The sequence below is a fragment of the Amblyraja radiata genome, chromosome 1 (assembly GCF_010909765.2).
Source record: "Amblyraja radiata isolate CabotCenter1 chromosome 1, sAmbRad1.1.pri, whole genome shotgun sequence".
NCBI classification, from domain to species: domain Eukaryota; kingdom Metazoa; phylum Chordata; class Chondrichthyes; order Rajiformes; family Rajidae; genus Amblyraja; species Amblyraja radiata.
In genome coordinates, this window is record NC_045956.1 from 109,086,370 (window position 1) to 109,103,271 (window position 16,902).

The 16,902-nt window shown below is 38.2% G+C and overlaps 2 protein-coding genes across 23 annotated transcripts in view; one reads left to right on the forward strand and one right to left on the reverse strand.

The window, feature by feature from the left end:
• Nucleotides 1-4,892, forward strand: part of fip1l1 (factor interacting with PAPOLA and CPSF1) — a 74,663-nt gene extending 69,771 nt beyond the window's left edge. For 15 of the 19 annotated variants that reach the window (XM_033028628.1, XM_033028663.1, XM_033028682.1 and 12 more), the window contains one exon: nucleotides 1,604-2,102. In XM_033028628.1, coding sequence (XP_032884519.1) covers nucleotides 1,604-1,751 — 148 coding nt within the window. In that variant the 3' untranslated portion in view covers nucleotides 1,752-2,102. Of the gene's footprint in view, nucleotides 1-1,603 lie in introns of all 19 variants that reach the window. The other 4 variants (XM_033028691.1, XM_033028672.1, XM_033028559.1 and 1 more) reach the window with 2 other exon arrangements.
• lnx1 (ligand of numb-protein X 1) overlaps nucleotides 3,007-16,902 on the reverse strand; it is a 156,469-nt gene continuing 142,573 nt past the window's right edge. For all 4 annotated transcript variants that reach the window (XM_033028535.1, XM_033028514.1, XM_033028520.1 and 1 more), the window contains exons 10-11: nucleotides 10,352-10,510; nucleotides 3,007-3,583 (exon numbers count right to left, since the gene is read on the reverse strand). In XM_033028535.1, coding sequence (XP_032884426.1) covers nucleotides 3,448-3,583; nucleotides 10,352-10,510 — 295 coding nt within the window. In that variant the 3' untranslated portion in view covers nucleotides 3,007-3,447. The remainder of the gene's footprint in view (nucleotides 3,584-10,351; nucleotides 10,511-16,902) is intronic.

Below are 16,902 nucleotides of genomic sequence, written 5' to 3' on the forward strand. Positions count from 1 at the left end.
ACACTCTTCGGGAGTCAGGTGTAGATTTGTCAATGACTGCTGTCTGCTGAAGACTTCATGAACAGAAATACAGAGGCTACACTGCAAGATGCAAACCACTGGTTGGCTGCAAATGTAGGATGGCCAGATTGCAATTTGTCAAGAAGTACTTAAAAGAGCAACCACAGTTCTGGAAATGGTCTTGTGGACAGATGAGATGAAGATTAACTTATAAGAGAGTGATGGCAAGAGCAAAGTATGGAGGAGAGAAGGAACTGCCCAAGATCCAAAGCATACCACCTCATCTGTGAAACACAGTGGTGGGGGTGTTATGGCCTGGGCATGTATGGCTGCTGAAGGTACTGGCTCACTTATCTTCATTGATGACACAACTGCTGATGGTAGTAGCCTAAAGACACATCCTAATAAGTGTATAGACATATCCTATTTGCTCAAGTTCAAACAAATGCCTCAAAACTCATTGGCCGGCGGTTCATTCTACAGCAAGACAATGATCACAAACATACTGCCCAAGCAACAAAGGAGTTTTTCAAAGCTAAATAATGGTCAATTCTTGAATGGCCAAGTCAATCACCTGATCTGATCCCAATTGAGCATACCTGTTATATGCTGAAGAAAAAACTGAAGGAGACTAGACCCCAAAAACAAGCATAAGCTAAAGATGGCTGCAATACAGGCCAGGCAGAGCATCACCATAGGTGTCTTCACCTACCAACTGGTGATGTCCATGAATCACAGACTTCAAGCAGTCATTGCATGCAAAGGATATGCAACAAAATACTAAACATGACTACTTTCATTTACATGACATTGCTGTGTCCCAAACATTATGGTGCCTTGAAATGGGGGGGGGGGGGGGGTACTATGTATAAATACAGTTGTAATTTCTACATGGTGAAACCAAAATATATAAAAATGGCCTTTATTAAAATCTGACAATGTGCACTTTAACCACATGTGATTTTTTTCTATTACAAATCTCAAATTGTGGAGTACAGAGACAAATAAATAATGGGTCTTTGTCCCAAACATTATGGATGGTACTGTATGTATCCTTTCAAGGAAAATGAAACATATAGTCAGCTGTGACAAGAGAAATAAAAGATTCGTATTGGATCAAAGGAGGAGATAACATTACCATAAACTGTAAACCTGAGGGTTTAAAATTTCAGAATTCATTGAAGGATAATCTTGGCATTGATAAGAAAAGGTTGATAAGATGAACAGCAAGCTAGCAAGAAACTATTGAGACTAAGGAAAATATGAACAAAATTTAAAGATTGAGATTGGGGAAATTATTACGGAATAAATAAAAAACACAGATGAAACAAATATTGTCTTCATGGAAGTTGCAGAAAATCTCTCCATGAGCATGAAAAAAAATAGCCTTTGTTAAAACAACTTGCATAGGCAATGGATCTGATGCTGAAATCATCAGAACATGATGTATGCATCTATGTGGGAGTTGACTTTGCATTCTAACACTGAAGAGATGTTATTTTAAAATCTAATGTCATGTCTGATTTTTGTGAATGGTGAAATTTGAGAAATACATGCCCGTTGAGTAGATCACAACCACACTAATGGTTTTTGTCTTTCGTAGCAGCAGCAGACGGCGCCATGACAGTGAAGAGGTTGATGGTCATAAACGACATAAACACAAGAAATCTAAGAGGAGCAAGGAAGACAAGGAAGCCAGTGAAGAGCGTTCCCAAGAGCCTGAGCCAAGTGAAGCTGCGAGCAGTAATTAGATATTTTGCTCCTTGGCTGTTGTCTTCTTTATTGTTTAAAAAAAATAGGAAGAAAAATGTTGGAAATGCTTAAAAATCATTCAGGTAATGACAAATTTCATCTGAATTTCTGAAGATATCAGAACTTCAATATTTTGAAAGACTATTGAAGAGTGGTGCTTCTCAGCACCAATTGTGTTGTTAATAACTAAATTACTATGTTTGTATTAGTTTATTGAAGATGAATACAATTTCTGCATTCTTGTTTAAAAGTAATGTTTTACTTTTGACAGTTGTTTATTGGAATCGTAGCTTTCCTTTAAAGGATGTACTTTTACTCGAACAGTCATTAAATTTGCTATTTGTCCTGTATGCCTGTTCTGGTAAGATTTTGCTTGGCTATAACTATGACCATACTTTGCTTTGTAGGTTTCACTACTCTTTTAGAGAGGGACAGAGAGAATAAGTTATGAAAAGACAGCATCAAGTAGACATTAGCCCACAGTTTCATCGAACACCACAAACTAACTGTGGCACATGTGCCAGACCTCTCTTTACCTGGACTCTTCCGTTTTAACCTTTTAGCTTTAAACCAGCCATAGCTGTTGGATCTAAAACAGCTCCTCTCATTAGAACATTCACAAAATATTGTGATTTGTTTTAACTTAATTTTCGTTTATTAATTTACTGCTTATTTAATGTGAATTTTGTTCACTTTTTGTTGTTTTTCCCCAAATGTCTCTGAGCGTAGACAATTGGAAACAGTGGAAAAGGTATTGGGCAAGTCGTTCGGCAAACCTTTTATTTCCATTGCTTGCAGCCAGGCCTGAATCAGTGTGATCCAATCCACTGTACATTAATCTGCAACACTACTTTCTGCTTATTTAATGTGAATTTTGTTCACTTTTTGTTGTTTTTCCCCAAATGTCTCTGAGCGTAGACAATTGGAAACAGTGGAAAAGGTATTGGGCAAGTCGTTCGGCAAACCTTTTATTTCCATTGCTTGCAGCCAGGCCTGAATCAGTGTGATCCAATCCACTGTACATTAATCTGCAACACTACTTTCCATGAATATCCAATATGAATTGAACCCAAAAATGGTGGTAGAAGTTATGATATTTCATCCTTACTTAAATACTACAAGTATCAGCACATGCTTTATGAAACTGCACCAAATTTGTTCGGCCACAATGTTTGCAGTTTATATAAACCAGTCAGAAATACAATATTTTGCCCGGTTTCTTTTCAGTTACAGTAAAATAATGTAAACTCTTAATTAGCAGAGATAAGATTTATTGTAGTTCTGCCACTCTTCCAAGATACTTTTTTTCTCAAAATAAGACTTTTTTTGACGTGACAATTACAGAGAACCCATTCACCAACACACCTGGAGTATTCATTGCAATCCAAAATGCAATAGTGAATATTTTCAGTCCTGAATTTAATTTAAGATTGCACTTCCTAAGTGCATTAATGCATTGTGTTCCATTTTTTTTCTTTAAGCATCCTGTCCCAGTTGAGTTTACAAGCAAATAGACTATATCTTCAGAAAATATAATTTAAAAATCATTTGGGACTCCCGGTGTTTATAGAAACGCATACAAAATTAATTATATTGCTATTTGAGTATCAGGGTTTTCAATGATGTGGTTCCTTGGCAGAATCATTGGCTTTGACTAATTTTAGTTCCGTATTCTTAATATCAATATAATCCATTCTAGAGACGGCTGCCAGGCCAAGATGCCACAGTGAGAGTAACTTTTCCTCTTATTTCTTTAAGTATCTTCACCAGACAAGAGTGAGTTATTCCAGAGGTATTTCTTCCATTGATTGCCAAAATTACATCTCCGCATCTGCAACAAGATAATATATGCATAATGCTTAATAGCTAGTTAATGTCAATTGAACCATAAATTGTTATAAAGTAGAAGAGATTGACTTACTTTGGTAATCTATAGTAAATAATTATCTTGGTCTGATATTGAGATATTTTATTGATTATCAAATGAAGTTCTTCTGCTACCATCTAACAGCAGAGATGCATTCTCTGCACCTATGTCCCAATTGTTCTTCCCATTTGTTCACTGTTCCAAATTTTAGAGGTTCAAAAATGCCTAAATAATGAATCTATTGGGTAGATTCAGCAGCCTGCTTGGTGTTTTTTTATTTTTCATTGAAGCTTAGTAAATTTCAAATTTACAAATCTAAATAAGGGTCTAGTAGAAAGGGGATTCGGGTGAACATAGTGACATTTTATCAGTACTGGTAAATGGCTGGGCAAAAGCTTTCACTGGTTCATCTAATGACCTAGAGGGCACAAATTCAGGCTGACATTTGGGTGATTAATTTTATTTTGGGTGTTTGGAGAATCAAGAGGGATACTGAGATAATGGATCACCTGGTTCTCACTGAATAGCGGAATGGATGTGAGGTATTATGGCGTATTCCTCCGAGCTCGTGTTCTTGCATAGCATTGACAGGGCTGTTCTAGTGGAGATGGTGTATTTCATGTGATGCCACCATCTGCACACTGGTAGCTGCATGCACTCTCTGCACCTGGGTCATTTATAGCTGTCAGTACAGTAAACATTCACGATAACATGCCTCAGTACATTACTTCGCCCAACAAAGATGATATTTTATTTAATTGCAACAAGGAACTCTTTCGTTTGCTTTGTGTTGAGGTATTTTGTTAGGTTCCCTGGCTTAGTCAAATGCTTCGAATTCTCAGAACTGGTTTACAACTTTTGACAAGCACCCTTTTAAGAACTACGAAAAAGCAGTTCAGTAAAACAGAATTGCCTACTTTGGAAAGGGGGCATAAAATGTAAGTAAATTCAGAAATGTAGCGATAGAACCAGATGGGAAGTTTTTTTCTTAGCTGTGTAGGGTACGATGCTAGAGGGATTCCAAAATGAAGTAAAGGTTAGTTTTGCTTATGTCATCCATATTATGAGTTGTCGTAGATCATATATCTTAGTACTATTACATTGCTGGGTCAATTTGAGATCTTGTATATAAAGTGAGAGCGTTGCTGCCTACTATATGTTTAACTACACTTTAAAATTACTAGTATCTTCTGCAAAGCACAATGTAAAATGTAAATGCAATCTATACTATTAAAGGAGTGCCACGCAGTGGTCAGTTGAAGCTGTGAGAACACATTTCCTCTGTGTCAGATTAATTACATTTAAAATAAGGTAACTAGGTAAAGATCCTCAAGTTTAAGATTGTGTTGTTAATGATTTATCCTTCACTCGGATCTGGTCTCTTGCACTCTGTTCATACAAAAAAAAATTAAGCTTCAATGAGAACGGCTCTAGAGAATACAAGGCCTAATCCACACACGTCTCCTCGTATGACACATCAGTCATCACCAGTTTGGTGAACCTGCACTGCACATCATCCATGGCTAGAATATATTTTTGTAGCTAAGATGATCCAAACTCTACAGTACTCCTCTGGTTGGAACAAAGCCAGAAATAATTGGGTGAGACGTATGCACTCAATTTCTCGCCAAAAGGTCAATGTATCACTTGCCGCACCTGCGCATTGACTCAAGATCCTTTTGAACATAAAGATTACCAGTTCTCTCAACATTAAAAAAAATACACTGCTTTCTATTTTGAGCATCAAAATGGATAATCACATTTTATCAGATATTGTATCTGTGTTCTAATCCTCGCCCTCAGCTTATCTACAGTATTTCCTCTTGAACCATAATTACATCCTCGTCTTGCCTCTGGATGCTACCTGTACCATTACCAAACATGAAAATATGTTATTTGACTCCCTTGGCTAAACTGTTGATAAACAATATAAATAACTGGGCCATGAGCACTGATCCCTGTAATACCTAACCACAAAGCTGAAAGAGAACCATCTATTTTCACTCTTTGCTTTCTGCCCAAAAAATAGTTCACGATTCCTGTCAGTATAGTAACCCAAATCTGTGTGCTCTAACCATATAAATGAACTTCCTGCGTAAGCTCTTATTCAAAAGCCGTCTGAAAATTCACAATTCTGAAAATTCACAATGAAAGTTCCTCGATATTTACTCTTAGTCAAAACCTCAGATTAGGGAATTATGATTTTTCCCCATTCAGCAATCCATGCTAACTCTGTTCAATCCTATTATCCTATTCAGGATGTTCTGTTACATCCTTCACCATCATCAACTCTAGCAATTTCCCCCAACACTAATGTTAAGTTAAAAGGTTAGTAGTTCGTATTGGTGGAAATGTGTCAGCCTCAATAACAATCAGCACGGGAGCACCTCAAGGCTGCGTGCTCAGCCCCACTGTTGTACTCACTCTATACCCATGACTGCGTAGCGAACCACAGTGCGAACTCCATCATCAAGTTCGCTGACGACACCACTATTGTGGGGCGTATCACTGATGGGGATGAGTCAGAGTACAGAAGAGAGATCGAGCAACTGTCCATATGGTGCCAGCGCAATAACCTGGCCCTGAACACCAGCAAAACCAAGGAACTGATTGTGGACTTTGGAAGGAGTAGGAGGGGGACCCACAGCCCCATTTATATCAACGGGTCGATGGCTGAAAGGGTCAAGAACTTCAAATTCCTGGGGGTGCACATCTCTGAAGATCTTTCCTGGTCCAAGAACACGAACGCAATTATCAAAAAAGCTCATCAGCGCCTCTACTTCCTGAGAAGATTACGGAGAGTCGGATTGTCAAGGAAGACTCTCTCTAACTTCTACAGGTGCACAGTCGAGAGCACGCTGACCGGTTGCATCGTGGCTTGGTTCGGAAATTTGAGCGCCCTGGAGAGGAAAAGACTACAAAAAGTAGTAAACACTGCCCAGTCCATCATCGGCTCTGACCTTCCTTCCATCGAGGGGATTTATCGCAGTCGCTGCCTCAAAAAGGCTGGCAGTATCATCAAAGACCCACACCATCCTGGCCACACACTGATCTCCCTGCTACCTTCAGGTAGAAGGTACAGGAGCCTGAAGACTGCAACAACCAGGTTCAGGAATAGCTACTTCCCCTCAGCCATCAGGCTATTAAACCTGGCTCGGACAAAACTCTGATTATTAGCAACCACTTTCTGTTATTTGCACTACCAGTTTATTTATTCATGTGTGTATATATTTATATCATGGTATATGGACACATTTATCTGTTTTGTAGTAAATGCCTACTATTTTCTGTGTGCTTAAGCAAAGCAAGAATTTCATTGTCCTATACAGGGACACATGACAATAAACTCACACTACTTGCCTTCTCGCTGCTTCCTTTAAGCATTTGTATCATATTTGCTGCCCTCCAATGCACTGGATCAATTCAATTCCATATGACAATGTTATTTAAAAAGCTAAATATTTTATGTTCTTATTTTGAAGGCGAGATTGTTGTTAAATTCATTGCCCGCTTAATGTTTACTTCTCTCCAAATATTCTTCATCGTGATGTAAACTGTTTCAATATTGGTCAATACTAGTTTCTCCTGCACAGTATACATCAATGCGTTATATTTTCTCTTCCTTGTGCAGAAATGAAGTTAACGTTCAGCATGAGTGCAATTACTTTCATCCATGTTGAATTATTGCTGGAGGGTGCATGTTCCAGCCATATATCTTTCTTGGCCAGAAAATCTATGGTGACACTCATCTCATCATCTTTTTGAGCAAAAGCATTAAACCAAACCTAGCAACTTGGGTGGACAAAAGAATGTTGTGGCCTTTTTTGATGGTACAAAACATTTTTACCAGTTTTCATACTATCATCATTATTTTCTAATTCCTGGAGAGTAAACTGATTCTTGTGAAGCTCTTGAAATAACAAAAGTAATAAATTGTCTGAATTATTTTTAAAATATGAAAATGTAAATTTTTTTTTTAATTTCTGTGCCTGGTAAACTTCACCATTTCCTCCAAGAGAACTGCCACATTGCAACTTCAGACTAAGATTCATAAAACGTGTTACATTTTTGGCACAGAGGTCAGGAATACCAGATTTTATGCCACAGCAATTTTCTTGCAGCAATTGTTTACACTCAAACTCAATTATATTAATTCCTTATACCTCTATCTGGATGTTATTAGAACAACTTTATCACGTTAAAAACATTCATTTTTATATTCATATCTACAGTGATAAAGAGAAAATATATATTTGCATGGAACTAGCATAAATAAAATCTAATTTCTGCATATCATTTAATTTATTCTTTGAGTAATCATGATAGAAATTAGAAAAAGTCACTGCTTGCGTTATCATTCTACATGCTTTCAACAGAATATCCAATTGTTTCAGTTTTAAAAAAATTTAGTAATATGTAGCATCAGGCTCATGCTACAGTCGTCTTCCATTTTGCAGCATGCAAAAAAACTTTTCTACAAATAGAATCCAAAATATTACAGCTATAGTTTCAAAATCTGTCACTAACATATGATCAGGAATGTACAGCACTCTTAATTGTTGAATATCCTCAAATTGGAGCTTGTGGATGCCAGAAGAGAAATATCTGGCAAATTTGTTAGTTTTTGATAGTATTGGTTGGATATTTTTTTCTTTGTGCCAGTAGCCTACATTACATTATTGTAAAGGGTGGGAATTAAAGCATTAGTTCAACTTTTCCAATAGCAGACTAATTTCCAGTTTGTGACAGGAGTTATCTTAATTTGTTAGCCGTGGACTTGAAAGAGTCCAAAGCCCAAGGCAGGGACTGACCAAATAGAGATATTTGGAGATATCGTATTAATATGCTTTCAAACAGAGATCCAATATATTTGAGATTCCCTAACAAAGGCTGTGAGTTCTTGAGGCAATATTTATTCTTCACCCAACATCACACAAAATAATTTACTTTGTGAAATTTGTTCAGTGAAAATTGATACGTTCTAAACAAATTAACTTCTTGTAAACCCATTTTCTTGGGCTACAAAGGCAAATTCTGGATGCTATATGTATTCAGGCAGCATCTATGAAGAGAAACGAGTGTTAATATTTCAGATTGATGACTTTCCTCAGAACTGCTGAAAGGTTTGATTTGAAACATTAACTATCCTTTTAAAATGTTATTTTATTCAATATTGTGTGGTGCATTGAGTAGAAATCAATGATTTAAAAAAAAAAGTGAGCTACATAGGTGTAGATTGATTCAAATGTAAGAATTTGGTAAAAGCATTATTGCTCCATTTTGCTTCTTTGCCAAACTGTCATAAATTCTTTTGAAGGTGTTTGGTACGAATAGAATAAATGTCACTGGTTTTCACATTTATAAACCTCTCTTTTTACTATGAATTAACAGATTCAAATGAGTTTTACTGTCTACGGTGGGAAGATAAAGATGTGTACCTGAATTATTTAGCAGTCTTTAGGCATCCATTTAGCAGATGGCCATTTAATGTCTTGCAAACGTAAGAGTCTACAGCAAAAAGTTGCCCTCTGGTTCCTAGTAATTTCCCCTCAACTTAAACCTATGCCCTTTAGTTCTTGATTGCCCTACCCTGGAGAAAAAGGCTGCATTCAACCCATCTATACACCTCATCGTCCTCTGGACCAAGGAATAATGTTCTAGCCTGCCTGATCTCTCCCAATAGTTTAGGCCCTTGAGTCCTGGCCACATCCTATGTACCTTTTCTCAGCTAACGGTATTCTTTCCTCAGCAGGGTGATCAAACGTGAATGCAAGACCTCAAGCACAGCTTCGCTAACATCTTGTGCAACTGTACATAACATTCCAACTTCTAAACTCCATTCTCTGATGAAGGGCAGGATGTCAAAGGCTGCTTTCGCCACCCTATTTGCCTGCCAAAATGGAACACTTTGTGCTTATCTGAATTAAACTCCATTAGCCCACTTGTCCAGTAATAACTCACTGTAATTCTTGTAAACCATCACTGGCCAGGACGCCATATCATAATGAACATTATAAATGGCCCTGCCTTCATCAACCTTCTTGTTTACTTCTCCAAAGAGTCAATCACATTTTTGAGATATGATCTTCAAAACCATGCAGACTACCTAATCAATGCATATGTATCATATCCCTCAAAATCCTGCACAGTAACTTCCCTACCACGGATGTCAGGCTTAAAAAAAAGTGCTGAAGAAACTCAGTGGGTCAGGAACCATCTGTGCAGAACATGGATAGGTGACATATGCCCAGATTGGAACAATCTATCCAAGGTGGCCATTTGTCTCAGTCACTGAGTATATTCAAAAGAGAGGAATTGCTAACTTCTCAGATATTAATGGAAGTGAAGGATTGGGGTTGATGCAGAATAGTAGCAGAGAGATAAAATAGTAACCATGATCTTACTGACCGGTGGAGTGGTCACAAGCGATTAAACAGTCATCTTCCTGCTTGTCGACACAAAAAGCTGGAGTAACAGCGGGACAGGCAGCATCTCTGGAGAGAAGGAATGGGTGACGTTTCGGGTCGAGACCCTTCTTCAGTCTCAACCTGAAATGTCACCAATTCTTTCTCTCCAGAGATGCTGCCTGTCCCGCTGAGTTACTCCAGTTTTTTGTGTCTTTCATCAGCTTAAACCAGCACCTGCAGTTTCTCCTTGCACACATCCTCCCGCGTGAGCTCTGTATAACTAAGCAACTAGAAATGAAGTACTTTTAAGACTCCTATCTTGTACCTCAATCTTCCGTCGTTATAAGCTGGCATTCCATTAACAATGGACTTTATGAAGAATGGCTGGCTTCCATGGTTTTCTTCGTATCCGCCTACAATGCTAAATCCCAGACTTCCAGACGTATTTCTTCTCAATTCCACATCTTTGCATGGATAAAGATACCTAGAATGGCATGAGAAATTAAATATAACAGTTCTCTATTTCTCATTTGAGTTATAAAATTTTGCAATCAATCGGATCCACTTGCAGTTTAGCACTGACAAGAATTTTTTGTTTAAATTAGAAAGTTACTAAGGAGCAATTATTCAATATTTTATGTTTACAGTCATGCATTAGATATCATCTTAATTATAGTGGTGTTACTTATTTCACATAGCAAAGTGAGCATTCTACACCTGGGGATGTATATGCATGCCTTTAATAAATGCTAGTACAATTGCTGTAGTGTTATCCTTATGAAGTGAAACCAGACATGTTCTTGTTTCTTCAATCATTTTCGAAGCTATGGAGAAAATAGTTATTCCATGAATTGAATATATGGAGGATCAATTATGGAAAAACTCAATTTAATAAGTAATTTGCTCTTAATTAATACAATTTTTTTCAGTTGAGGCCTGGACAAAACTCATCCTCACTTTTAAAGTGCTGGAGTAACTCCTCAGGTCGGACAGCATCTCTGGAAAACATGGCTCGCCAATGTTTTAGGTCGAGACCTTTCTTCAGACTGATTGTAGTAGGGGGAGAAAGCTGCAAGGGAGGTGGGACCAGGACAAAGTCTGGCATGTGATAGGTGGATACAGGTGAGGAGGGGTTTGAATGGCAGATGGTTGGACAAAGGCCAGAGATGAAAAGGCAAAAAGTGCAAAAATATGAAGTGAGAGGAAGGAGATGCATCCAAACTGCTCCAACAAAAGCGAGCAAAAAAATTGTAACTGCTGGAGGAACTCAGCAGGTCGGGCAGCTCTGGAGGAAAATGGACAGACGTATTTTTAGTCGGGATCCTTCTTTAGACTGACGTGGGCGGGGGAAGACAGCTGATAAAGAGGCGAGGGGAAGGGGTGGGGCAAAATTTCAAAATGATAGGTGGATATAGGCGACGACAAGGTGATGTGCAGATGGAAATAATACCAAAGGCAAAGTGAAGTGGAGACAAAAGTGCCAGATAAGAAAGAAAGAGGGGTGAAATGTAAAACTAATGTGGGAGGAAAGACGGGGGATAAAAAGAAAATGGAGTAGGGAGAGATGAAAGAAGTATAGGAGGATGGGAAAGGAATTGTGCGACAGGATCGTGAGAGAAAGATGCGTGACAGAATGGATGAGATGGAAAGAGGTTGCCTAAAAATGGAATATTAAATGGCAGTGGAGGGTGTCGAGGACTGGGCAAGGACTTCAGCAAGCCTTGGCAGGCTGAGTGCAAGTGTTCAACAAAATGGTCACCTATGCTACACTTGACGTAGAGGACACATTGGGAGCACCAATGCAATGCAGGTGATTGGTTGGAGGATGGAATTAATTTACAAATTGTTCAAATACTTTGCAAGAAAACAATGTTCAACAAATAGTTAAACATGCCAGGTGCAACAATGCTCTTTTCTAATGGCACTTTAAGCTGCATTAACTATTTTAATAGTTGTTTGTCCTTTTAGCCAACCTTCCTCAGTAGAATTCTGATGAAAATGTTTCATGAGCTAATTGCAACCTCATGCCAGATTTGGCTGTGATTTCCCAGAGCCCACTCTACACTGCAAATAACTCCTTTGTTCCAGCAAACATCTCTGCTTCTTAAATTCTTGCATTTTTACTATTTGAACTATAAAATAAAACAAATGTTCTACATAGAAAAAGACTGCTATGTATAAATTAAATCGTAATTAAATTGCATGTGCTCTCCTGATGTGCCTCAAAATTGGTCCCATTACTCACATTTAAATGGAGGTGAAGTGGTTTTGCTCAGATCATCACTGAAATATTCTCTTTGGGAAATTGGACCAAACTCTTCCTATGGTGAATCATCCAAGTTGCATCAAAGGGATGACAGTATTTGGATCAAAAGGTCATGACTTAAGGCATTTTATATTAAAGCACAAAATAAGGTATACATCATATCAAAAGTATTGAACTAAGTTCGATGTAAACACGCCCAAATTTGTTTTAATTCATCTCCTGTAAAAGTGCAGCCCACAGGTCCCTCAGAATTTGAGCCTGGTGACAGCTGCATTTCACATGGGTCAGTATGCCAAGCACATTGCTGCTCAGCAGGCAGATTTATCTGTGAAACAAACAATTCCGATTTTAAAGCCTCCATAAAATAGTCAGTTTACTTTTTCTGTTTTTCTTTGCAACTTCCAATTCTCTATTCACCCAACATGCACTAAAGAATGTCCAACAATCCTCTCTCGTCTGACACATTGTCTCCTTTTCTCATCTAGCCTTTGTCACTTCATCAATCAAACGGGCGTAAGAGCCAATATAACCTGAAATGTTTAAGAAGGAACTGCAGATGCTGGAAAATCGAAGGTACACAAAAAAATGCTGGAGAAACTCAGCGGGCGCAGCAGCATCTATGGAGCGAAGGAAATAGGCAACGTTTCGGGCCAGAACCCTTCTTCAGACTCAAAGGTTGTCTATCCACGTCCTCCAGAGATGCTGTCTGACCCACTGAGTTACTCCAGCTCTTTGTGTTGTGTGCAAGATTCCAGCATTTGCAGTGCCTTGTGCCCCCAACATAATCTTACTGTGATATTTTTGCTTGGGCTAAAGGCATAGGTTACAACAGGGAGGTTATATCCCAATCCCTGTGCCTTTTCATTTCATTTCATTTCACTGCACTTTATTGTGGATGTGATGAATAAATCTGATTGATTGATTTTTGATCCATTTATTTTGCTGCTTTAAATAATTTGACAACATACTTCACATTTCCCAACATCCAACAATTTATTGTACATGCCTTTGCATTGTTGTGGCATGTGCTTCTTTAAATTAAATTCCATTTGTCATTTAACTACCAAAATAACGGGGCCACCCATATCCTCCTCAGCAAAACTTTTACAACTGTCAACCACACATTTTTAATCATCTGCAAATTTCTTTATCATGACCGTTACACTCAATTCTACACTATTAACATTTACAATAACTCCCAAGGGTTTGAGTACCAAATGATTGAACTAGCGCTCCAGAGCTTTGTGACCTACACATGATTCTTGCATTTGTGGTGCCTTGTACCCCCAGTATAATCTGACGGTGCTGATATACTATGCCTGGGCAAAAGGCATAGACTCTAACACGAAAGTTATACCTCAATCCATACCACCAAGTTGCTTAAAATTGTGCCAAAAGATTGAAATATTGAAACGTTTCTCTCTGTGCAAAAGGAGAAGGGTAAACCTGGCAAACTGCAAACTAGCCACTTTGATATCAGTAATAAGAAGTTTTTACAGGTTATTTTACAAAAAAAAAATCAGTTATATGGACAATCACAGACCAAAAGGTGAGCCAGCATGGATTAGTAACAGCATATGACATTTGGATAACTTTACTGAGTTTTTGATACTGTTAGAGAGGGTTCAATTAGAGCAATATTAGGTATTTGATAAAGTATCACATATTAGACATGTAAACTGAATTGAACCTATGGAATAAAAGGGGAATAGCAGCAGGGAGTTAAAATTGGATTAAGATTGCAGAAATTGTGAAAACCTGCCCTTTGGAGCCACTGAGACTGACAATAACAACACTTTGGCTCACCACATCTATGCTGATCATTAAGTACCCTAATCCCATTTACTACCACCTGGTTCATAACCCCTTATAGCGTGACAATTTGTGATGCTTCCTAAATGCTGTAAGGATACCGACCTTCACCAACTCTCGGGGATTGCGTTTTGGACTTCAATGCACATTCGGTGAAACTTCTTTTTTCCAATTCCTCTCTAAATTTCATACTTCCCACCTTGAATCTAAGCCCTGTGGTCTTAGATACCTCAGCTGTGGGGCAATGTTTCTTACTAACTCATTGCATCAATGCCTCTCGTAACTTTGAGGTCTCTTTTCAAACTCCTACAATATACCTGACCTGAGCCCCTTACAAAATGTGGCCTCACATCTATTAGGACTAAATTCAATCTCATTGCCACATGACCAATATCATTCTAAGGCTACTCTCCTCACTATTAGCAATTCCACTGATGTTTGTGACATCTGAAAACCTACCAATCAACTTATATTGATATCCAAGTCATGAAGTCATGAACAGGCAGGAAAGTCGCAACACTAATCCCTGTGGATGTTGATAACATCACTATAGTTAGTCTAATACTAACACAGGGGTACTTAATACAAACATTTGAAGGTAGTAGAACAGGTTTAACAAACCAGTTCACAAAGCAAAAGTACATAGAACAGTGGAGCACAGGAATGGGCCTAATGGCCCACAATGTTTGTGTCGAACATGATGCCAAGTTAAACTGATCTCATGTAGCTGTACATGAAACACATTCTTCTATTCCTTGCACTTCCATATGTCTATCCAAAAGCCTCATATACACCACTATCGTATCTGTCTCCACCACTACCCCTGGCAATGTGTTCAAGGCCCCGACTACTCCATGTGTGGAAAAAACATGCTCTGCACATTTCATAATTTTATATACTTCCATCAAGTCTGGCCTCAATCTTCAACGTTCCAGAGAAAACTGTCCAAGTTAATCCAACCTCTCCCTGTAGTTTAAAGCCTCTAATCAGCACAGCATTCTGGTAAACCACCTCCAAAGCCGAATGGCCTACTCCTGCACCTAATTTCTATGTTTCTATATCTTTCCTGTACTGGGGTGACTTGAGCTACACGCAATACTCCAAATGCAGCCTAACAAAAGTGTTATACAGAACAGCATCATGACTTCCTGACTTATATACCATGCCCCTAGCAATGAAGGCAAGCATACAATATGCCTTCTTTACCAAGTGATTCTGTTTTAGAAACATTGAAAAAAATAAATGCAGGAGTAGGCCATTCCGCCCTTTCGAGCCAGCACCGCCATTCAATATAATCATGGCTGATCATCCAAAATCAGTACCCCGTTCCTGCTTTTTCCCCATATCCCTTGATTCCGTAGATTTTGCAGAATTACAGAACACAAAAATAAAGGATGGTTATTAATATCAATATTTAGTGATTTGATTTGAATAAATAAAAGGAAGTGGTTTCCTATTGCTGAATGTCAGTACAAACATGGCATAGCTTTAAAGTGATTGAAAAAGAATGCTGAGATGACATATGGAAATCCACATAATGAATGCACACTATGTCACAATTAATGTGATGGATAGAATTCAATGTTAGTCTTAATAGAGAATTAAATACATTCTCATTGGGAAAATAAAGGATTAGGGCTACAGGATGCAACTTAACATATTACCCTGCAGGAAAGCAGTTCTAGATTTAATGGGCTAATTAGCATCCATTGTGCTGTGCCATTCTGTGATAAACATAATTGTTTTGATAGATTGGCGAAACCTAGTGTTGAAGGACCACATTTATTGCCTTGTCAGTTCAGTCCAGCTGAATCATAGTGGGAAATGTATTTTTATCTGATGATGAATCAGCCACCATTCTTAAAAATTCCTGAAATAGTAATTAAGACGACTCCATTCTCTAAACCTGTCAGTAAGATTTCTGCAGCGACCCACAATACTTACATTCCTGCACTGGACGTGGTAAATAGAAAATGAATCCCATCTGAACTAATATTTAAACTGTAAATGTTCCATGTGCTGTTTAAACATTCTTTACAACTGTCGTTAAGTACAATATAAACAACAACAGTCTTGGACAAGATGTGAAATACCAAGGAACAGAGCCAGGCATTCAAAATATCAGCGACAACACTTATCTACTTGTGAATTACATGCTGCTTATTTACAAGCGAATCTCCAGCTGTCATCTATAGCCTGTTTGAGTTTGAGAGGGGAACAATCCTCCTCTAAATGTGTAGCAAGGAACTGCAGATGCTGGTTTACACCGAAGATAGATATTAAATGCTGGAGTAACTCAACGGATCAGGGAGCATCTCTGAAGAAAAGGAATAGATGACGTTTTGGGTCGAGACCCTTCTTTAGACTACTTCTTTCCTCCAGAGATGCTGCCCGATCCTCCAGCATAAGGGTAGTAGTTCCTGATATGGGTCAAATTTGCAGCAACTTGCAAAACAATGAATCAGGCAGAATTATAACTTGCTGAAATGAGTTTGAAAGTTGTGGTGTTCTGCATTCACGGGAGGATTAGGTGGCAAGCATACCTACAATGTGATGGAAAGAAACAAGGTAGTAAAATGTAAATTGCAGCGAGGCTATTTAGAAATTGTGAAGTACATAATGGACAATTGAAAATGTTGTGAATGCTAGTACTGTACAAGTAATTGTGGAGAAAGTGTTTTTGAGACGATCGTAGCAATAGCACCCAACTCACTGACAATATTTGGGGACACAAGGTTAAATTTGAAAGGCACGTTACTTATAACACAAGTATAAAAATGAAGTGGTTATCTAATTAT